The sequence below is a fragment of the Cyclopterus lumpus genome, chromosome 1, assembly GCF_009769545.1.
Source record: "Cyclopterus lumpus isolate fCycLum1 chromosome 1, fCycLum1.pri, whole genome shotgun sequence".
Classification (NCBI taxonomy): Eukaryota; Metazoa; Chordata; class Actinopteri; order Perciformes; family Cyclopteridae; genus Cyclopterus; species Cyclopterus lumpus.
Window position 1 is genome coordinate 3,961,569 of NC_046966.1, and position 24,960 is coordinate 3,986,528.

The following is a 24,960-nucleotide window of genomic DNA, read 5'->3' on the forward strand; positions in this document are numbered from 1 at the left end:
TTTTACAAAAGCTGTGTCGATAGTTAGCCCAACTCTGGTAATGTTTGTAATCTCTGCATAAAGCTACGTTAAACAATGCAACATCAAAATACCATAGCAGTGTTAACCATACTCGGGAGCTGTGCTATGCTGTGATTCAAGTAGAGCAGTGGTCACCAACCTTTTTAAGCACAAGATCCCTGACCTCTGCCTTGGTGACAGGCAAGATCGCCTATTGAGGCATTGAGAGAAAAACACTGTCCAGACTGGACTTACAACTTCAGGCTTTTTATTTGGCCTCATTGTAATTGAATGAAATCAAACACTTTGGTCCAGCTTTCAAATGGATGTGACCAAGAACACACAAAATGACTTCATTTCAGTGCAACATAAAAAGGAAATTATTTGTTAACCGCACACAATATGAACAAGAAAAAACACATTTGCAATGAGCAGGCTGGATGAACTCCCGATATTAATGTTGTATTTATCAACTGAAGCTACAACACAACACTGACAACATTATCAGTCAGTTACTAATGTAAGTTCAGTTCAGCTCTGAGTCCCATCACAATGCCATCAGAAGTCATGTGACTCAAGTCTGTGTGACGTCTGTGACTGAACACTGTCTGTGAGTGCCTTGCTCATAAGCACAGACAGCCAGTCTGAGGCAGTCTGTGAGCTGCCTGTCAGTAATCCGGCTCCTGGACTTTGATTTGGTGATTTTCTGAACTCCACTTACGCGGTTTTCGGGACAAATTTGGCATTCTGGGATTGATTTTAAACTTAGACCATTGATTACCTTCACATCAACTCTACAGACATCCTCAGATTTAAATAATTATAATAATAATAAATACGAGAATATTTGAATCATTAACAATTACGTTTCACATTTATAGTCACGATTCTACGAGGCATCGTGATATCATAAAATAAACACAAGCACTACACGAACACTGCAAATGTAAGTGAATAAATAAATAAAGACTATATAGCCACAGTCTCTGCACCTCTAACCGGTGAAGTTAGGGCTCAGTTTACTCGCTCTGACCTGATTTGAATCAAGTGGCGTTGCCTGTGGAGTCTGCTGATTGTGCACACGTCCCTTCAATTGCATGCCCTTATGAAAGTGGTTCTTAAACTTTTTCTGTCACGCCCCACTTCGGAGGAAGAAAAATGTTCATGCCCCAACAAAAATAATTTTATTGAAATCACTATTTGCATCTCCTGCATCTGTGCTTTATCAAATAACAGAATAAATAAAATTGCAATCACTTTCAAGTAAACCAGATTGCTCCATCAGACAAGAAAAAAAAGAATTTGCGATCACTTTGTTAGAACAATGCAAACTATCTGTGCAAAAAATAACTAATATTTGGCAAAAAATAGCTTATTGTGGCTGCAATTAACCTGTTTCACTGAATATCCTTTCAAGATAATAACAATAAAGTGCAACCTGTGAAAAACTAAACAAAACAAGTTCAAATATTTGGCAATAAAGAGTTTTACACTGAATCTAAAAACAACAATATTGTGCAACCTGTGCAAAACAAAATTAGTACAGATATCTTACTCACCATGTCGTTTGAGTGAATTCAACAGTTTAGGGTTTCCTTTCTAAAAAATAATAACTGTCACTAAAATGTAAGCTACTTCTCAGATATAGATTTGACATAAAACACATGATGAAAATAAAAGGCCAGAGGTAAGAGTCCTAATAAAAGATATTATATAATATATATATATATTTGTGTGTGCGTGCCTCACCTTTAACCTTTGACATTATCCAGTTTTCTCTGTGCTTAAAGTCCTTCTTCAAGTCGTAGTAATTGATGATTGGGCTGCTGGGATACGTCCCATTGAACATCCTCTTCCACTTACACACCTGAGGGCGAAACACACAAATGCATTACAGCATGTACACACACACACACACACACACACACACACACACACAAAAAAAAAAGTGCTGTATCGTACTAAATCAATATGGGTCAGAAAGTCAAACGGCTGGTTAGGCTGTAATAGAATATCCCTACATTACACTACATTATCTCTACGGTCCGTCTGTGGTGTTACTGCGAACAATATCCACGGAGCTAACTTTATCTTTCTACTTAACGTTTTTTGAAATACGCATATTTACTTTTACTTTAATAGTGGATGGTAGACAGGAGTCATGGGGGACCATAATAAACCTCAACGCTACCAGGAAACAATGTCACCAGTTTATTATTACCAGTATTATTGTAGGAGTTAACGTATTGAAGTTATGCACACTTGGTAGACATGCCCATGGGAAAAAGAAATCAGGGGAGGGAAAAAAAATGACACCTGACAAAGGGTCCTGAAAACGTGTCATAAACAGTTTGTGTCTGGGAATGGGGATCTCAACATGTCCCTTCACATTGGTCTCTAAAAGTTGAACCTGCTCTGATAGCAATCAAAAAAAAAAGTGTGTGTTAAGATTCAAACTACTTCTGATTAGTAGTCCCTGGAAACACAAAAAAGAAAAGGGACGCCAGATGGCAAATACCTACACGTGAGATTAAAGAAAAAACAACGAGATAAGAGAGTGAGCTACTCACGTGGCCGAAGTGTCCTTTCCTGGAGCAGTTGTAGCAGTAGACCGGGTGTGCCCGACCCCGGTCCTCGCTCCGCTGCCTCGCAGGAGCTCCCGCCGTCGTCTGAGTGAGAAAAAGAGGCTCGTTACAAGAAAACTAAATATTCTTTTCTCACTATAATTCTTTTAAAAAAAAATATTTTAAATGGGGTTGTGTCTCCCTCTTCTCATTCCCATGCTCTCTATTGATACGAGCTGCCGGGTATTGTACGCTGAATATGGGTGCTGATGTAGACCAGTGATTACTGGGGCTATAGTTAGAGGCCTGTAATGAGCCTGTATGATAAGTAACTGTCCGTGTGTGTGTCCGTGTGTGTGCGTGTGCGTGTGTGTGTGTGTGTGAGTGTGATAGAGAGTGTGTTGGACACAGGGTCTTGTCCCCTATGGGCCAACGTTCTGAAAGCCTTTCATGCTCCAGCGCCCACAGCAAATATACACTGATAAAGAGAGAGAGAGAGGAGATACAGGCACAGTGAATTTACTGCAAATGTCTCACACACACACACACACACACACCTCTAAGGTGCCCCCCTCCATCCCTCCCTCAACCCTGATTCCGAGATTACAAATGATTTGCGTCGTTTCTTAAACATAGCTTAGCTAACCGTCCCCTTCTTTTCTTCTCCTTTCCCTCCTGCCCGCTTCCCTCTCTCCTCCACCCCTTCTCTCTCTCCCCCCTCTTCTCTCTCTCTCTCTTTTCCGCTTGAGTAGTTTTGCGGCAGAAAGGATGAATGCTATTAGAGCATCGCGTCATTATCGGGTCAGGCCGGCCGGGCCCATCTCCATCACAAAGGCCAGGAGATCACAGACCTCTTGTGGACGCGCGCGCGCGCGCGCACACACACACACGCACACACACACACACACACACCCTAAGGAGATCACAGTCCCCGTCTCAAGCCCCCCCCCCTGCCTCTCTTCCCATTCATCTTTCATGTAAATTGGCTGGAGGTCTCTCCCTCTGCCTCGTCCCTCCCTGACCTTGGGCTTGTGTTATCTCTGCGTACTCTGATCCAGCACAGAGGCAGAATGGAAGCACCAGAGAGAGAAATAAATGAAATCTCCTCCTACTCTCCCATCAACCTGTGATAGTTGTTGGGGGAAAAAAAAAAAAAAAAACACCCTGTGCATGTGAGGAGTCTGCCTCATACAATATTAATTAACTGGATTCTCTCTCTCTCTCTCTCTCTCTCTCTCTCTCTCTCTCTCTCTCTCTCTCTCTCTCTCTCTCTCTCTCTCTCTCTCTCTCTCTCTCTCTCTCTCTCTCTCTCTCTCTCTCTCTCTCTCTCTCTCTCTCTCTCTCTCTCTCTCTCTCTCTCTCTCTCTCTCTCTCTCTCTCTCTCTCTCTCTCTCTCTCTCTCTCTCTCTCTCTCTCTCTCTCTCTCTCTCTCTCTCTCTCTCTCTCTCTCTCTCTCTCTCTCTCTCTGAAAGTCAATATGACTCGGGCGCATTTTATTTAATTTTTTTTTTAGAAGGTTTTCAAAAGATTATTTATGTTTGAGGCTTAGCTTTGATTCTCCTGGCACCAAACTAATGGCAGTTGTGTGCCTTTCTCCCTGAAAGCCAGAGGCAAGATTTGGGGGTTTGCAAAAAAAGAAGCATACAACAAATCCACTAACTGTGGTTCACTCAGAGGTATGATGGTAGTCCACCAGCATTTATTTGGCTCATGCAGGACTGTTTCTCCTGGCTTCATACATAATCCGTCTTTAAGACATGAGACGGCAACGATAATGATAACGGAAGCAATAATGAGCTGCAAACCACAGGCAATAGTTAATAGCAAATGTGATGGTTAAAGTGATCAGATCTCAGATCTTGCTAGAGAGCCAGTTTGGTTTGCATGTTCCGGGCTACTGGAGAAACACGGTGTGGCAACATGGCCAAGGAATTCGTTCCAGGCATGACGGTTGCTTTCTCACCTCCACGCGGCCGACCAATCGCTGCACGAAGCAGTGTTTTTTGGTCATATATCAGATTAAAATCAGCCTTTTCTGTTTCTTTTCAGTGTATCATTTGGTATTATATGAAATGCTGTTTAGGACATTTAATATAGTTAAATTATTCAGTTCTCCATCGCTCCTGCTTTCCCCAAAGAAGTGGCTCCCCTATCCATTCATAAAGGGGCTTGACAGACTATTCCCAGCGTGGGAGTCTGTCTTTGTTTGAGTAACAGGCCTCTGAGTGCAGAGACACCGGGAGAGTCTCATCCACTTCCTGCTGATATGAGATGAAGAGCTTCTGGAGCTGTTCACAGACACTTTGCCAGTCAGAAAGTGGGGGACTGAAGCTGGAAGAGGACCCACGGTTTAGAATATGTGTGTGTGTGTGTGTGTGTGTGTTTAAGAAAGGTCCTAAGGGCCTCGCTGGGTGGACACAGACAACCAGCCATCCGTGGCCTCTCATGCATGCACACAGTCGCATGGCTCTCAGTCTCTCTCACACACACACACACGTTTTCCCACAATTGTCCCCAACGCGTACACTGTGTCTCTCTCTAAGCCGCGCTCTCCTCTGCTCCTTGCCTTAGCTGCTGTGGTGAAGCCGTGATAATCCTTTGGCCGACACAAAGCTCAGACTGTTACCGACTACAATCTGAAGCAACGCACTCACACACACACACACACAGTTATTGAACACAATCCGAGAAGCAAACAGGCTTGTGTGTGTGTGTGTGTGTGTGTGTGTGTGTAAAAGGAAAGGTGGGGGTGAGATCTGAACAGTAACGGGTGGCGAGGCCGGCGGCGCTGTTTTGCATATGTTATTGCGGCGATGGGGAGAGGTTTGCATATGTTACTGGAGCCGCGGGAGGAACCGACTCTGCGTGCTTTTATCATCGGGAACAGCCGCGCAACACAACGCGACGACTGGGCTCATACCAAAACAAACACACCCTTGTGGTGCGTGTGCAACATCCCAGTATGTACACATTTGGTTAATGGGGTGGCGGTGGGGAGGGGGGAGATTAGACAGTTGTTTATTCTTCAATTGGGATTTTTGATTACGCAGATGTCCAAAATTGTGAAGACTCTAATCATATTGTTCACTCTCACTCTTGAACAGGAAGGAGCGAGTCAATAGTTCTTTGGAGACCTGTGGAGGTGTGTGGGGCTATGGAGGAGGAAGGGGACTGAAGGGGGGTGTCCTCCAAAAAAACAGATGTGATTTTTGCCCCCTTTGTGTCTGCCAGTTCACAAAGACTCAGACCTGAAGCCCTAACCCGGCGCCCTTTTTGCGAGGACACACACACACACACACACACACACACAATAATTCCCAGAGGTTCTTCCTATCTCCTCCCGTCAGTCAGTCGGTCTGAAGACAATCAGCGGGACTCTTTAGGAGAGAGGGAATAAATGCTCCTGGAATGTTGCGATAATGTGATTCGGGGGGGGGGGGCGCAGAGGCCACCTTTGGCGAAACTCTCTCCCACCCCCCCTCCCCTTATTTTGGGAGGTAATCTGGTCAAACCGTGGACGGCGGTACAGAGGATACAAGCTAATCTATTCAGATCAAGGTCTAAGTCGTTCAGTTCCTCTTCTCAGCTTCTAAGTTCAGAGGCGCCTTTGTGTTCCTTCACTTCACAGCCAGCAATTAGACGGAGACAATGCATACGTTCGGGAGAGACGTTCGGACGCGCTGTGCACAGATGGACTCTTATGCCCCGGTGAGGATGTTAAACCATGATTTGACATCGCAGCCAACAAATCACACACAAACACACACACGTGCCCGCGCAGAAAAATCGACACCATCCAGCTAAGCGGAAAGCCACAAAGACCAGGCAAAGCCTGCAAGACCTCTGATAACACTGCACCTGTGTGTGTGTGTGTGTGTGTGTGTGTGTGTGTGTGTGTGTGTGTACATTCCTATGGTTTTGCATGTAGTCTATGTGAAGACACCTGTACTAAAAAAAACCAAAGGAAGCGTGGACATTTGTATGTTGTCTTTGTATTTCTGGCCTTTTAGTTTTTTCTTTAACACTCTTATTTAACGTTTTTATTATTGCTGCAGTTTGTTAAATGTTTTTATTTATTACTAAGCAATGCACTGTTATAGGACTGAAACTTTCTACACTGATTAATGAATCAGTCAAGGAAATAATCTGCGGATTAATTGTTTGGTCTATATTACATGAAAAATGCACCACCATGATTTCAAAGAGTACAGGGCAACGTCCATAAACTGTGCATAAGAAGTAGACGTAGTCTCCGTGACGTCACCCATTGGTTTGAGGACTACGGTTTTTTGTCATTTTAGCCATAGCCATCTTGTTTTTTGGTCGATGCCATCTTGGCTTTTTGGAACGGGAAGTGACACAAGAGGGTGGAGCTTTACTTTTATGAAGCACAAACACACAGTAAAAGAGTTGAGAGATGAAAACACGGACAACTCCTAGACCGGACAGCGCCGCGGCAGCAACCTGCCAATCACAGTAATCCCCCCCCCCCAAAGCATCCTCTGCTTTATGGTCTGTTTGACTCTAAATGACCATCATTTTCTAAATGAACATCATGCTGTATTGAAGACCTAGAGATTGAGACCATGAATTTATGTTTACTGAGGGAATAAATCAAGAGAGAAATAGAGTTCTATACAACCAGAGGAGTCGCCCCCTGCTGGTCAGTAGAGAGAATGCAGCTTTAAAGCACTGGCTTCACTTCTCAGCTGCGCCCGTTAACATCTTCAAAACGTTTGTATTGTCTGATCAACACTTCAAAAACAGAATGAAGTGAAATGTTTGGCATTTCTGCTTTCAAAATTATTATAAGTAGTTGCAGATGATCGAACATAATTTTATTTCTATTTTATTCCTTAGTTGTTTGAGTTAAGAGTCAAAAACACAGCGTATGAATAGCATCTGCACAACGCTTCTTCCCCTGCGGGATTTTCTCTCTTTCATGACGACTGCTCGATGTTAATAGAACTAGATAAAAAAAAATGTAAAAACATTTACAAATGTCCCCTGCCCCGTCTCCGGGGCCATCAGTGTCTCAGTCTGAGGGAGAATAAAGGAGCGAGGGCCCTTTTGAGGTGGCGGAGCAGAGGAGACCGGAGAGTCTGCATACTGTACAATGATGAGACGGCAAAAAACAGCTCTCTGAATAGATGTGGATTTAAAGGATTTTTTGTTTAATTGAGCTCATTCTTGGAAGAGGGAAAAAAGGAGGTCAGTCATACAGGAGGAAGGACAGGAGAAGTGGAAGAAAGTTCAGCAGAAATAACGGAGCTAAGAGCAATGTTAACTCGTTAATCATCATGAATTATGGATACTTTGTGACTATTGTGTGAGGTTGTCAGAAAAGTGTGGGTCATTTTAGAACAATCTTTTTGATTATTTCTCATGCACTGTACACGTTATACAGTATATTGTGACAATAAATCTACATATCCAGCCTACGTTCCCTGCCACCGCTACATGCATTGTGTCATTTTGAAGACACCATTTATTTCTGTATAAAGCTGGCTGACTATTTTTTTCAGCTGCTTTCTGATTTCTTGTTATTGTTGCTATTATCTAGCTGCTGTTTCATTTCCAATTATTTTATTGTCTATGGGCTGTCTATGTAGGAACAAATGTATTGGGAATCATACAGCAGTTTTAAGTTGGGTTATTCTGTTGTCTTTTTCTGCAATTAATTCAATCCAAGAGCAACAGAGGAGCACCCCTCTCCCAGGATGGACAGAAGTGCAATAGATTTCATGTGTACGGCATAAATAACATTATATAATTACAACATAGTTGAGCCATACGATATGAAGGATTTATATATGAGCTTTAAAAAAATGAGAGTAGTAGAACCAATAAAGCAGAATACTAATTTAAAAATGACGACCAACAATAACGGCTGCAATGATAATTATAATAAAAACATTGTAATAATTGTTTCCCAGCACACAGAGAGAATATAGTAATGCGTGCAAGCCCTCTGATGATTAATTTAAACAAAACTCTCGGAAAGTACCGACACTTTAACCCGTCATCGTCTCAGTTACTCACACCTGTTAATCTGAAGAGGGACGTTGCTTCTTTAAAAACAACACAAAACCCAGAGCAATTCCCGTCTGACCGCAGTTCTCCATCTGACCACTGAAGGGCGCTCTAACACAGCACGCCGACACGGTCCTTCAACATCAGCCGCACATGTGGCCGGATTTCAACTGCTGAATGAGACTGGATCAGGTCAGGAAAAGAAGGTGCACTCTGTCATAATTACTCACTTTATAATAATAATGAATCAACTAAGAAGTTGTGAACAAATGCTCTGATTCGTTCTATTAGAAGTCTGTAAATCATTTTTCAGGGGGGAAACATATCAAGAAATGTAATTTAAGCTATTTTTCTGCAGCTTATTACAATTACAAGTCAACAGTAAAAACTTGATCACAAAGATCGTCTCTCCAAAGAACTGGACATCTATCAAACTTTAATGACTAATGTGTCTGTGAACATACCGTTTCCTGTTTGTGTATGAAACATTACCCATTTGTCTCGTAGCATTTGCTTTTCCATGGCATTTGTACACAATAAAGAAAAATGTAAAAATAAATAAATGCAATATCAAAGGGGGAGGGGTTGCATGAGAGTGTTTTAACGTTTCATAATCTAAGGATGGCATACTTTACAGTGTAGGATGAGTACGGTTTTTATTTTATTGTGTGCTAAAGAAATGTAAATGTGTTTCCTTGACAACGGACTGTGTGAGTCGAGCGCACGGAATGAGAGCTACTTGAGACAAAAAAAGGGAATAAAACATACTAAATGAGAAAGGGAGAAGAACAAAAAGAAAGAGTTGACACACACACACCTGAGGAAAAGATCGATACACACACACTGATACCACCTTGGGGAGATAATCTGCTCGATGTACACACACACACACACACACACACACACACCCCTGAGGAAAAGATCGATACACACACACACACACACACACCGATACCACCTTGGGGAGATAATCTGCTCGATGTAGTACACACACACACACACACACACACACACACACACACACACACACACACAGTGGCGCGGAGGTACCGAGGATCAATAAACACACACGTGTACAGGTGTCACCACCGCGATCTAAAGAGCGGCCAATCAATGTTGACACACCGATATACCTGTACCAATCATCTCTCTCTCTCTCTCTCTCTCTCTCCCTCTGAATCTCTTACCACGACACACCTCTCTCCAGCTTCCCCCCGCCCCTCTCTCCCCGATCTTTGATCCTTACAGGAGTAGCAGCACTTACATTTCCAAATGTATATACGAAACGCGTTGAATCTAACGCCACCAGGCCTCTCCTGATTTGACCGATTTGAGTTGTTTTCTTTGAGCAAAAAGGGGGGAAATTCTCATTTCTAACATCCGGTCCCCCCGCGGTGGCCACGGGGTGGCGCTCTGGTCTTGAGCCGGCCCAGCAGGGTCCTGACAACACTCAGGAGAGACAGAGGGGAGAAAATACACACCGACTTCAAGTGTGTGTCGTCCGATCAGGTGTGCGCATTTATGTATGATCTCTGGACAGCGGGCCGCTCGACTTGAAGCGCCCTTCCTGCCCTCGCTCTCCACCCATCCATTTCCACTTTCCCGTGCTCCTCCTTTCTCCTCTTCCTGCGTCTTCCCATTTCAGAGGGGCTCTCTTTGCCTTTCAAGCATTGGTCAATAATCTCTCAAAAAATAAATTAATAAAAAAAACATCACACGCTGTTGAGTTCAAAGGCACTGTGTGGCGTACTGAAAATGACAACTGACCAAAGAAATCCCATCTGACAATTTTTCCGTCGATTATTTTCCGCCAAGCAGAGATCCAATCGTTTGCTGCTCTCAGAGATTGCTGCTTCTTTTCCTCCGTTTTGTTTAATTGTTAATTTATTAAATGTGGGCTTGAAGACATTAGAAACGTGAGATGTATTTTTGAGAATTTCAGACATTTTAAAAGGCAAAATGATTCTGTGAAAAAAAAAGTAGTAATTCAAATAATTTTAATTTCTTTGTCAGCTTCGCTCTTTGGCGTAACTTTTCCGTTCTGATATTGGCTGTGTTGGAGCAGTCAACGTGACATCGCTCCTATTTTCATTTTACGTTCAAGGACAGAACGATTTTGAACTTTCCAAACACACAGACAGGTAAAACGGTATTTTGGCATCACTCACTCAGCACAAAAGGGGCGCGGCTTCTCTCCACAGTCTCCATTTTGCACTGACAAGTAAACCCGTAAAAACCTGAAGCACGTTACAGCGTCTGACACCAAAGGTAGCGGTTTGGGCTCGTTGAAAGGCATTCTGGGAGATGAAGGAAAGCTCTAACAGCATAAGCCGATGTGGTTGGCTCGCAGAAACCAGCGCATCAAAACACATCTTCAGCCACAAAACCAGCACCAGCTAGAATACATTAGGATCATACCGATGACTTAGTGAGGAAGAGAAAAAAGGGACCACGCTGTGACCAGGCTTGAGAAGAGAAGGAGGTCAGGCCAGGGCGTCTGTGTGTGTGTGTGTGTGTGTGTGTGTGTGTGTGTGTGTGTGTGTGAGAGAGAGAGAGAAAAAATATATTTTCTGGGAAATAGAACTCTAAACTGTAAAGAAAACATCTTCAAAAACTATACAACAGACAATATGAAAAAGTAGTGGATAGATTTTTACCCCATTTTATTCTCTCTCTATATATATATAAAGAGATTTATTTTTTTATTTTTTAAGAAGTGTGTGCGTGGGTATTTGTGTGTGTCAGTATCTTACTTTCTCAATAAATACCCCAGGGCTTTGTGGTCTATACTGTGTGGTTTGGAGGAGTTTGTTAGTTGAGGGCCAGGTGCAGACAACACATACACTCAGGGAAGATAAACGGACACACACACACGCACACGCACGCACGCACACACACATACACACACACACACACACACGATAAATGGACCCAGTAGCAGGGAGGTCTGACAGAATGCCTTTTCACACCTGGCTGAGCCCAGCGGAAGGTGACAGAGTCGCATCTCCCAAAGCAAACATACACACACACACACACCTTCTCACATTGGGGAGTTCAGGGTCATAAGCAGCATCATGAATAAAATGAGGCTGTCTTAAACAGAAGGAGCCCTGTGTATGGACGGACGTGTGTGTGTGTGTGTGTGTGTGTGTAGCAGCCGGGGTAGTGCGTGTGTGTGTGTGTGTGTGTGTGTCTGTGCGAGCCCCTGAACTCCCCCCCAAGCCGGTTTGGATCTGTAACGACCTTCTGTTCCCAGTGCTTAAATGGCTTAAATACTTCAATTAGACCTGGGTCACAATCCTCCACCCGTTAAAGCACGCCGTCACACGCAAACACACACAAACAAAAAACAAAAAAGAAGAGAAGGGGTTTCATGATCTTGCGAGGCCACCGGAGAGGTTATTTTCCCTGGCGCCTCTTTTGCTGCCAGTCTTTTCCTCTCGTCTTGAACCTCGACAATAAAACAGATAGTACCCCGCCTCCCCCTCCTAGTCGTAAAACTTAACTCCAATCCACTCTGCCAGCATCTCCCCTGGAACTTCTCTGTCCTGTTCCCTCCTCCTCCTCCCTCCGTCTCTCCCGCCGTGCTACCCCAGCGCTAACGAAGCTGCCTTTTCATTAGACAGCCCTTGCTAATTAATCTCCATAGAGGAGAGTGACAGACCTCCCCCAACACACACACACACACGCCAAGATATATGCAAACACACACTTCTTCTTCTCCCCTTCTCTCCCTCCCTCCCTCGTCCCGAGTGGCGTTGGCAGCCCATTTCATGCTTTATCACGTCTTTTAATTGACAAACAAGCTGCTCTTTTCTCTTAGGCTGAGGTCTATATCACCCCCTCGCTCAGATGCACGCAAACACACAAACACACACACACACACACACACACACACGGAGCCAAGGAAACTAGTTATCTGTTCAGAATTTGGATAAACACACACACAAATGAGCAAAAAGCCTCCCTGCTGACATATGGCCAATGTGACAGTGTCAGTGTCAGTTTTCTACTCTTTGACACACTGTTTGTGCACACACACACACGCACACACACACACACACACACACACACACACAATGAAAAAAAGGTAAAGGCTCCTCTCACTCAGGGCGCTTCCTTAATCTCATGAGATGTTAGTCCCCCCCTCCATGGTTCACTCAGTTGCCACAGGGCAACGTCAATACCAGTCGCAACTGAATTATGGATTTTGAGTGATCTTGTGACAGTTGGAAGATACTTTCTTTCTGGTAGCTTCTTCTTTTTTTTGGGGGGGGGGGGGGGGGGGGGGAAGAGCTCACAGCAGATATAGATATCTAAAATTTTAAATTGTTCTATTCTATTAAGGCAGGTTCTGCATGAAAAAGATGAAGTGGAAGTGGGGCAGGGTGAGCTTGCTGCTGGCTTACTCCCCCCCACCTTGTTCTTTTACATTCCTCTGCTTTTAATTGGGACTCTGAGCAGAACTACGCTGGGATTTAGATCAATGTGACACATGTTGTGTACAAACTCTGCACACTAAAAACAAGTCAACTTCATATCGGGAAGTGTGAACTTCATATTATGTTAAATGCAGGTGCATCAGTTGCCGTGCAACACTGAAGGGGTAGCTTAATAGTGGAGGGTTCATTATTTAATAGACCTGCACATGTTAGTGCATACCGAAAAGAAAATGGACGTTACCAAACTACGAATGTCTTTTTTTTCCTTAAACATAAAGAGGTGTGAAGGCACCCGGCTACTCACCGTGATGTGATACTGTCTCCAGATCTCCGGACAGGCCTGAGGAGAGAGAAAAACAAAACACTTGATATGCTCGTCACACACAAAAGGAATGTCACAAAACACAGATAATTATTTTTTTTAAAGCAACCTGCAGCATGTTTGTGCGAAGCATATAGGATATTAAAGACACGAGTAAAAAAGAAAAGATATATTGAATAGCATTTAGACTATTCAATGATGCTGTTAGATGCTGACTAACAGAGAGAGGGCCAACTGAAAAGCAGACCTTCTCTCTCTCTCTTGTGTGTGTGTGTGTGTGTGTGTGTGTGTGTGTGTGTGTGTGTGTGTCTCTCACGGTGGCTAAAGCATTATCTCCGCATTATGTTCCTTAAGCGTTTCGACATCCTTTCCCAACCGCCGCCACTTCCCAGTGGGAAATTGAAAATGCCGCAGTCGCCGCGGGCAACGAGATTTACTTACACACCTACTGAGTGAGTGAGAGCCAGACAGACCAAACGTGCACTTTACCGGGATCTCTGAGCAGTTTGGATTTGAATACAGAGATGGCCAAATATGAATTTTGAGAGCTGAATTCTCCTCCACTTCTCATCTAGCTTTTTCTTTTCCTTTCTTCAACAACCCCCCCCCCCCCCCCCCCCCCTTACAGCACACCCACGCCAGCTCCCCTTCCGCTTGCTCTCTCCCTCCAGACCGCCGGGGTAGCGTGTTGTTGTCGAGGGCGACAGGCGAGGCGAGCGACACACTCGCGCTCCGTCAACCGTCTGTCTTTAATGAGAGACACAGAAAGGCCCAGGGGACAGAGGCCTGACTCTCTTTTCTCTCTCAAACGCGCACACTAACACATACGGTATCATTTGTGTGGGAGAAATAAGTTGTGCGTTCCAAGAAAAGGGGTAATTGCGATGACGCGCAACCTTCTTTTGCGTCCGTTCGCTGTTGAAAACGGTATGCAAAAAGAGGGCGGAGAGGGAGAGCGGGATGAACGTGAAGATGCGGAGGAAGAGAGAGGAAAGAATGGACGAGAGAGAGGGGGGAGGGAGTAAAAGAGAGGAATTGTGCGGTGTGTGTCCTGGTCTCCGCTCTCCCTCTGGTGTTCACCTGGTTACTCATCCATCACACACAGCACAGTACATGACTGACTGGTGGAGAGCGAGGGAGAAAGAGAGGGAGAGAGTGAGAGAAATAAAAATAGGGGGGGGGGGGGGGGTGAAGGAAGAGAGAGAGACGGGGGAGCTCTTACATGCGCACAGGGTTTTCCATTCTATGGCATTAGTGTAAATGGGCAAGGTAATGAACGTTGCGGTGGGATAATTGTCATTGATGGTCATTAGATTCACCCTTCACTGCCAGCCAACACACATACACACACACACACACACAGCTGGAATATGCAGCATGGCGGAGACATAACTAAGCTGTAATCGCTGAAGTGTATCAATTAATGTGAACAGCGTCGTGTGCTGACCCCTGGTCACTGGGGGGGGGGGGGGGGGGGGGTGTTGAGGATATCAAAGTAAGTATTAAGTATAGCATACTTCTGATTGATGCTTTGTCATGTTTGCATTCAGCGCTAACTGAACAGCGCTAACACACACACAGTAGTAATAACAATAATAATTCTGCGTATCACTATGAAAGTATTTTGGTGAAATAGTTCCAATGGCATCTAGAGTACAGACTGCAGTAAGCCAAAGTTATTCCTGTGAACCCCTGAAATGGACCACGCGGCGACCGAGAAATCTTGAGGTTGAACTGGACTCATCGGACATGACATCAGACCCGACCTGGGAGCCAATCCCTTCCGCCATGTTCCAAAATCCTCCCGACAAAGTCTTCCCAAAGGAGTTGAGGCTGTTCCCGCAGCAGATCGTGGCGTGGGTTTTGGCCGAGTGTTTGACGAAGGTACGTTCGGCCCTACGAGCCCACACTGGACTCAAATGTGTCTGAGCCGTTCTAACACAAACGGATGCCACACTTACGTCGAAAAGGTGCCCCGTCATGCAGCAGCGCTTGCACCGCTTCTGCCAGTGCGCCATCTCGCTGCAGGAACTGTAGCGGTGTCCCGGCAGCCCGCAGTTGTTGCAGTGCTTTTTGGGACATCCACTGATCAGGTGGCCGGTAATGCCACAAAGGTAGCAGGGCGCCAACTTCTGCACACACACACACACACACAACAAAGTTAGTAGCTTTACGTGCGTGTACTCGTCAGCGTGTATAAGCTGTACATGCTGCTGTGCACTGAGTGGAACTGACCTTGGGCTCAGGGCAGTTATTGGAGAGGTGTCCGTTCTTGTTGCAGTTTCTGCACTGCACGTCCTTATTGGTGTAATATCTGTTTGACATCCGCAGCGGCGTCGCCCTGGAACTCTTGTCTCGGTTATAGATCCGAGACTGAAAACACACATGGTGGAGGCATCATTTACGCATTTCTTTTTCGGTTTTTTTTTTTACAGAAAACTGCTGCCTTTTTAGACAACGAGCACAAATGTTTTGTAGAAAAAAAGACTTCAGAGAACCAAAGATAATGCATCACATTGTGTAACGCTAATAATGTCCACCAACCTCTTTGTCCTTGGTAGAAACCAACCAGACACTTTCTTCTTCTTCTTCAGCATCTGGCAGGACAGAAACATATCATTTTAAAATACTGAAAATGTAATTGACAAAGGGATCTTATTTTCAATCGTGTGTACTCATGCATGCACAATTTTAGTTTATTGCTTAAATTCACCATGTCTGCTTTCATTAAAGCAAACATTACTACGGGTTTTTTTCTGTGGCTTTTATGTTTGGAAAAACGCAGCTTTCTTGAAAAGGAAATCTTTAGCCTAATTGATGATTTCCATTAACCACAGAAAAAATACCACACAATGAATAAAAGGGAGATTGTATCATTCACAAGAAACAAGGATTTGTTCCGAAATTATTTGTCACAAGTATATTGTTTTTTGCAGCCTAAATAGTTTTTTGGTGTGTGATTCTTTTACTGTTCTTGCTCAAACAATATGATAACAATTGGAACCCGGATTCAATAAGAATCAGGGCTAATACATTCTAGGCCATATCCAACACTATTAAGAACCCCGAGGAGTAACTTCAGTTTCCTGTAATAGAAGGACACACACACACACACACACACACACACACACACACACACACACACACACACACACACACACACACACACACACACACACACACACACACACACACACACACACACACACACACACACACACACACACACACACACACACACACACACACACACACACACACACACACACACACACACACACACACACACACACACACACACACAGGAACTGACACATCTGTACGAGAGTGGCACTAACAGCGCCCAGAGGGACGCCGCTGCACTCTCCTCAGGCCCACAGAACTGTAACTGACATCCAGAAATCTCAACACAAACACGCACGGAAAAACACACACAATGACGCGCGCACGCAACATAAATTACGTGCTGATAGTAGCGAACCGCGCCGCCGCCCGCTCATCGACCCCCGCGACGGGCTGGTTGACAGTCTTTAGCCTTTGGACAAACATGCAGCCTTGAGCCATACACACACATTTATTACAGTCTCCTTGCCACCTCTCTCTTTTTTCTGACTCTCTTTCCGACACCTTATCTCTCTCTCTCTCTCTCTCTCAAATGGCTGCTGTTTGGATGGGGCTTCTTTCTGCAACGGCCTTCACCTACAAAAGCTCTACACTACCCCCCTCCCCCTGCCCCCCACACACAGGTAACTCAGCGATTGGGACTCCAATTTGGATGATTTTAACATAATTTGAGCTTTGGGTTGAGCCAATAAATATCCGTTAGATGGTGGACTAGCAAGTACCAAAGTGTACACACACACACACGGTTTTATTTCCAAAGAAGACACATATCTACAGTATCTACACTGCCAAAGGTTAAAATGTATGATGCTTGCATATGACATTTATTTTTAATTTGGTATATTAGAACTCACATTTTACTTTAAGGGAAGTTACAACTTTGAGATTTGTTTCACTTTGAAGCCGTCACATTTGACTCCCGGCTCTCGAAAGGACTGCGTGGTAACAAAGATAGTCACCACACACTAAAAGTATTGAAATGACCTTTCAATACTTTTAGTGTGTGGTGACTAACTTGAAACCAAAACAGCAACGACATTTTTTTTAAAGCAGCTTAAAAAAGAAGAAAGAAGCAGCTGTATTTGAAGTGCCTGCACCAACAAGAAAACATAATCAACAAATGAAAGCATTTAGTTGGTCTTTCGATTATGTACGCTCTTGATTTAATCTGCAAATTACTTCTTGATTATAGCGGCCTTGAAAAAATGTCAAAAATAATGAAGAATGTCCATGAAAGTGACGTCTCAAAGTGACGTCTTTGAATGCCAAAGATATTCAACTAACGATGTTATGAAACAAAAAAGCAGCAAACCTGCACACTGGAGAAGCTGGAACAGGCACATGCTTTATATGCATGTGCGTTATTTCAGACAGTCACGCTACAGTACTAGTGACGGTAGTTTGTACAGAGACGGGAACGGGGAACCTCTGCAGAGCTCACCTACTGTGAACAGACTGGGGGGCCTCTGTGTGACGTGTGTGTGTGTGTGTGTGTGTGTGTGTGTGTGTGTGTGTGTGTGTGTGTGTGTGTGTGTGGGTGTGCATGCCCTTGTGAAAGTAGTCTGTGTTACACAACAACTAGAGCCCAGTCAATGGGCAGCTTGAAGAAAAGGCAGGGGGTGAAAGGTGTGTATGTATGCGTAAAAGTGCGTCTGAGCATGTGTGTGTGTGTGTGTGTGTGTGCGTGTGTGAGTAGGCGTTAGTGACTCGACGAAAGTCATTCCTAAAGCGTCTCCCGGGGGGACTCACCAAATAAAGAGCAGGAAGCTTTCCCTTAATCTAAGGGCCCCCCATCTCACCAACACACGGATAAAGGTTGAAGCTCTTTGTCACGGCCGAGGAATCAAACACATGGGTGGGGGTGGGGTTGGAAGGGGGAGAGAAAGAGGAACGGGTGTGTGGAGGGGCGACTGTTGTCTGTACACTGGGTAAAAATATGCTAATTAACCTTGAGGCCCTGCTCAAAATCAAACCCATCAGAGCTGCTCGTTTTCATCGCGGCCCAAACTGATCGGAAGGAGTCTGGAGCTGAATAAGCAGATGGCAGCGGCTTCACCGAGCAGCTGAACGGACCCGAGAGAGAGAGAGAGAGAGAGAGAGAGAGAGAGAGAGAGAGAGAGAGGCCACGTCGGCTGCAACTGTTCAATATCAACTGATCTAATGGCGAAGCCGTCTTAAAAGTCCCACGACCCAAAAAGAAAGATAAATGCACGTCGGGGTTGGGTTGTCTGAGAAAACTAGGATGTCAGAGTCTTGAAACACCTCAACGCGCATTCAATCGAATGACCACAAGAGAGACATTCTCCAGGACAACTTGAACATTATCACATCATTCCTTCGTCGGGGGGGGGGGGGGGGGGGGGGGGGGGGAGATTCGACACCATGCCGTGGAAGAGGAGGAGACAGGGGACCAGAGGGAGGGATAGATCGGGGAGAGAAGGGCGACAGATGCTACCTGTCTGTCTCATAGGTACCCTGATTACTAGAAGATGAGGAGAGGGGAGGAGGCTGCGTGCCAGTTCATCAGAGCCGGCAGAACAGAACAAAACAGTGGCACTGTGTGTTTGTGTGTGTGCGTGTGTGAACAATTTTAATCCGTCCCTTCCACCAGTGAGAACAGAACAGAAGTGTACGCTAATGAACCATTAACACCCGGCTCTCCAGCGGTGATATATATACACACACACACACACACACACACACACACACACACAGTAAGGGAGAACAAGGGGACCGCGAGCTGAATACTTCTCCCGGGACGAGGTCCTCGCAGGGCAGTTTTTAAGACTGATAACACACCCTGGCCTTTCAATGCCGTCTCTCTCCTGACAACCACCCTCAACTGTACTCATTAACCGGTTTCCTACAACACGTGTGTGTGTGTGTGTGTGTGTGTCATCTACAAGCTGTTCTCCCCTCTGTCCTGGCAAACATCAAAGCCTCGGACCGGCCTGCCTCGCCCCTATCCCTCTTTTCCTGTCCTGACACTTAAACAGGCATCCCAAGCCAGCCCGCCCATTGTGCTACGCTGTTGACCGGGCCCATTAACACACCAACCGGAGCTCGCTCACACACACACATACACACACAAAACGGGAGTGAAAGAGAGGCCTTGCCCCCCCATATGGAGGTTATGTTTGATACTGAAGCGACAGGGCCGGATTAGCAACACTATACATGACAATGGTGAGGGTGGGCGGGAGTGTGCGGCTCATGTGTGTGTGTGTGTGTGCATGTGTGCATGTGTGTGTGTGTGTGTGTGTGTGTGTGTGTGTGTGTGTGTGTGTGTGTGTGTGCGTGCAAAAAAAGTGCTTCCTTTGTGACATCACCCTTGCCCTACAGCCTTGCCCCCTGCAAGGTTAAACACACCGAGAGGTTGGAAGTCAGACGCGCGCGCAGACCAGACGCTTTCCCGAAGCTCTTTTGTGTGATGGAAACGTCTGGCCGAGGGTTTGTGTAAAACGCAACGGCAAAAGAGAGCAGGAGGACAAGTGAGATGAACACGAACAGTGAGAGGAAGTGAGGGAGGGGTTCAGGAGAGGAGGGTGACAACGCGTGGGTATGGGCCACAGAGCACATTACGACAAAAGAGGAGCCGGCTGAATATCAAGCCCACCGGAAGGCCAACGGAGCGTCCAGGTAGAGGACCACTGGACTGTTCGTGGGAAGGGCGGCGGAGGAAAGCGGGGCTAATTAGGTCGTGGAGATGAAACGATGTGCGGAACAAGAAAAAAAAGATAATACACAGAGGGCAGGGCGGACACAATAGGAGACTCTAGCAAATCATTGATGCAAATTCTATGCAGCCGAGGCTTTGTTTAACCCCCGTAATACTTGTTTACGATCAAAGCAAGTATTACTTTTACAATCATTTATTTTCTTATAATTTGAATTGTGTGCTTTTATGCAAATAGCCACTATCGATCTCAATTAAAAAAAGGTTGAAAAAAAGACGTCATTTAGAATTTTTGACACACGTAAACCGACTTTGAGACATTTGGGGACAGTTCCAGGACGGCGGTGGACAAAGTTAGTCCGGAGCACTGGGCACTAGATTTTAAAGAGTTTTAATTAATCGTATGTCTGTTAAATAGCCATCTATTACTGAAGGAGGCAACATAGTGGTGATTAAGCCGAAGGCCCACTGATGAAAGTATTGCAATATTTATATATTTGCAGTACTATGAAATGAGAAATTTCCCGGTAAAATTCCCAGTTCGTCTGTTTTATTCACCTCAAAAAATTTGACTTCCCACGTAATTTAAAAAAAATAGCATTTGAGTATGGAATTGAAGACATTTAACTGAGAACAAATCCTTTGTTTTCCATTGGAAATCAACCAGAACTGAAATCTTGAGTTGTCATTTAAAATGCAATTTAGTTTATATAATGTTATTTTATGCAATTCAAACAATCATCATTTAGATTGTTAAAAAAGGTTGTTACGTCTTATTTTCTGTATATTTACTATTGCTCCTCAATAAGGCGAAAGTACTCGATCACTACAACTGCTGATTTCCTGAATTTGGTGCTGGTCCACAAAGTCCTGCAGGGAAGATTCCAATGTCCCAGGCAAATAAAATATTATCTGTGTTTATTGAGATTAAAAACAATTGATAGGCAGGCTGTACAAAGCATGAAGAAGCTTCAGCATACTCCATGATTTCGGGCCATCTCAGACTCGTAGTCGTCATCGGGGTTTCTGCCAGTGCGTTGCACGCTGCCGGGATCTACAGATCGTAACGCCCTTTGAGGCAAATTTGTGATTTTGGGCAATACAAAATACATGTTATTTAATCGGCGTCAGACAGCCCTTTCTGACGACGAACTGAAGCTGTCATCTATTAATCTCTTTAAAGCCAAAAGACAACAGTAATTGAACCTCGTAGATAAGGGAAGTTCTTTTTGTTTGATTGTGTGACTTTTAAAAAGGGTCAGTTCAGATTCACCAAAGGCACACAATAACACAAACAGCCCTCGAGTCAACAACTAGCGTGCTCTGCTAGGTCAAAACATGTTGTCAATGGAGTCTCGAGGCTTTAAAGATGGACATGAAGTTATAGATGGACATAACGGTTTCAGTATCCAAACTATCCCTTTGAAAAGGCCTTAAAACCCTCCATTGGCTTCTGACTATGAACAGTGCCATCCTTCAAGCACATTTTCTGCATAAGTCTCATGTTACAGACGACTTTATGTCTTTGTATGTACGATCCAAAGATGCATTATTTCCAAACTTTTTAACTGTTGAATATTTAGCCAAGAATATTCAAAGTTATGGAGAAATACATGAAGTTCTTAGTGGCATTAAAACCCATCAGCCGATGTAATAAGTCTTTATCGAGTTCGACACACAGACCTTAAAAAAAAAAGGAGACCAGAACCTCACCCATATCCATATATTCAAGACTTGACCTAACTGGTACTGACACATTTTTGACTCAAATTGGACCCAAGTGTTGCTGTATTTCATCCATCACTGACGGTAGCTCGTCAGGCTAATGCAACACATTGGCTGACCGCTCCCTTTCCCTCGTCCCACTGGACATTGCACACGCTATTGCAACACAATGGCACCAAATGACAAAAATAATTTGAGTTTTGGGGATTATTGGTTTATTTTATTCGCTGTTAAATCAAACCTGGAATGGCAACGATAACGCCACAGCACAAGTCAGAGAGACAAAGAGACAGATTTATTAACAAATTACTTTCAAGAATAATCAAAGTTGCAACATGAGCCAGACAACATTAAGTTGGGTAGAAGATCACTTCCTGTCCAAGCTGCAGCACGATGGTGGAAGTCTGTTATGGTGCAGGAAGCTTTCCTGAACACAACCACAGTCAAGGGACGAGTTCAAACAAGGATGTTATGTGATCAGAACTTTTGCTGCCGTTCGGCGAAAAAAGCCAAAACACAAGCAGATGCCATCACTCTGGTCCCCTGGCGCCTCGTGTTTGGCCATTACATATTTCATCGCAACCCGTCTTTGATTATCCATCCCCCGCATGACAAGCCGAGTGTTCGCCACCCACCCGCCCGCCAGCTCGTGCCACCTCCTCCTTTCCTCCTCGGCCCCGTCCGCACCATGTTGGCAGCCAGGGGCAGGGCAGGTGGCCAAACCCGTCAGTCAAAGCACTGTCGCCACGCGGCAATACCACAGACACCAATTACCACACAGCAGGGGCGCGGCCTGGCAACCGCATGGCAACCACATGGTCCAATCAGGGTACACAACAACAGGGACCAGAGGAGGCCAAAAAAAAAGTGTGTGTGTGTGTGATGGCAGATCCATGTTGAAGTTATACAAAACCGAGCCAGAGCATGTCCACGTTTCACAGGTAGTCATTGTGTCGTTTTAATATCCGTTAGCTTTTCTATTATGAACGCAAAATTCATCTCCGCCGATCTGTTGATAATCAGAGTGGTTCTCATTGAAAGACACCGTTCTGACTCGTGAGTTAGTTCTGTGGTCTCACCGATCATCCATCTATGTTTCAAAAGGAGGCTGAATCAAAAATGTACTAATTTAAATTACGCTTAAATGTGCTTGGGCGGGTTGGCGACACCTCGCAGGACGGTGAACAATGTTCTGACATTCTGTAGGTCAAACAATGAAAGTAACTGTTGGATGCAACCGCAATTTAAAGTAACAGTATAGTTTACACAGTGGTTCAATACTGAAAGGCAACCTCTGCGGAATGATGGCAGGCCAGTGTACTAGTCAACAAGTGTTTGTGTTGTTAAGCTCAAGTTACACTCGCGTACGCAAGCGCATCAACTAACACTGATACAGCTGACCAAATTATTCAGGGTGCCCCTTTTGTCTTCTGCGGGGCGAAACACGCCAGCACATAGCGACTGTGAGGGGCAAATATATTTTAATAAAACCAGTGAGTTGCAACCCCAATTTCATTTTGATGAATTTCCTCCTACGGGAGTGAGCCAGGCAGCGGGCGGGAGGGAGGGGAAGTGGGGTTATGGGGGGCTGGGAGGCAGATAGAATTTTCATGATTGTTATTTTTGTTATTATACAGCGGGAGAAAGGGGGGGAGGGAGAGGGTGTGGTGGCGGGGGGGGGGGGGGAGATAAACGGCATTGGTTTAATCTGAGGCATTTTGTGGAGCGCTCCATTATCGGGCAGGTTGGGCATGTCGAGGGGGTTATTTTTCCGAGGGATCTTTGGCCCCGGTAATTAAGCTCCATTCACCAGGCCCTGTTCCCCAAATTAAAAATTTGTCATTAAGTGGAATTTACCATAATGCCTTTTTATCTGCCGGTGCTTCAGCATGCTTCCTGCGTGTGTGTGTGTGTGTGGGGGGGTAGAGGTGAAAAGGGGGGCTACGGTAAGGGGCAACCAATAAGGGGTTACACTGTGGCCACATGCACATACAAATGAATGCGCACACACACACACACACACACACACACACACACACACACACACACACACACACACACACACACACACACACACACACACACACACACACACACACACACACACACACACACACACACACACACACACACACACACACACACACACACACACACACACACACAGGAGAAAGGGAAAATTGAAAAACAGAAATAATCCTGGACAGCAGCACACGATTGCATGAGCAAACTCAACACACATGCGCGCACACACACACTTCAATCCGTCAAATCCACAGCCTTTGGGGTAATTAAATAATGGTGCTTTAAAGTTTTAATTTAGATTCAGCTTTTTCCTTCCTCCTCCTACTCTATGTTGCGCAGCACAGACACACATGCATGCACACACAGGAATGCGCACACACCCGAGACAGCCAGTCACAGCGGGTTATAGACTTCAACCAGAGAGATAGCCCTCGATGGGCAGGGGACGTCGGAGAGAGAGAATGATTGAAGAGCCGAATCTCGGTCTCTGTAGGCGTTCTAAAACAATAAAATTATTAGTCTTTAATTAGAGCAGCCCCTCTGTGGGACAGGGGACAGACAAAGAACAAAGGAGGATTAGAGGAGGAGCTCCTAATATGGCTCTTTTATCGCGTCGCTCAAACACAGTTCATAGAAGCATCCAGCTGTCCCTTTCCCCCGGCAAAGTTGGAGGTTGGTGGGAGATTTGGGAGAGAATGGGAACCAAACAATGTTCGTGCTGAAACTAAACGGTACACTTCTGTTATTAATTAATCTACAGATTAAATTATTGATATGTAATCAGGTAAAATATCACATATGTGCTGTCGTGGTGAGCTCGGGTCAGGGTTCAAGGCTCCCATCGTAAACTGGAACGCCCTCAGTTCGAGTACAGGGGACCTTTTAGTTAACGTCGTTACCCAATTCTACTCCCCCCACAAATAAATATTAAAAACAAGGTTAACTGGATGTTTCAAACCCAATGCCCCCCCCCCCCCCCCTCCCCCTTTGAAGACTTGTGATGGGGTCACCGTATACTACGTACAGGAAACCCCAGAATTCTCCACATCT

General features: G+C 44.9%; 1 protein-coding gene across 4 annotated transcripts in view; it reads right to left on the reverse strand.

The window, feature by feature from the left end:
- zcchc7 (zinc finger, CCHC domain containing 7) overlaps nt 1–24,960 on the reverse strand; it is a 43,664-nt gene that overhangs the window by 2,191 nt on the left and 16,513 nt on the right. For all 4 annotated transcript variants that reach the window (XM_034533457.1, XM_034533482.1, XM_034533473.1 and 1 more), the window contains 6 exons: nt 15,906–15,958; nt 15,597–15,734; nt 15,323–15,493; nt 13,344–13,379; nt 2,571–2,669; nt 1,750–1,867 (listed from right to left, as the gene is read on the reverse strand). In XM_034533457.1, the coding sequence (XP_034389348.1) occupies nt 1,750–1,867; nt 2,571–2,669; nt 13,344–13,379; nt 15,323–15,493; nt 15,597–15,734; nt 15,906–15,958 (615 nt within the window). The remainder of the gene's footprint in view (nt 1–1,749; nt 1,868–2,570; nt 2,670–13,343; nt 13,380–15,322; nt 15,494–15,596; nt 15,735–15,905; nt 15,959–24,960) is intronic.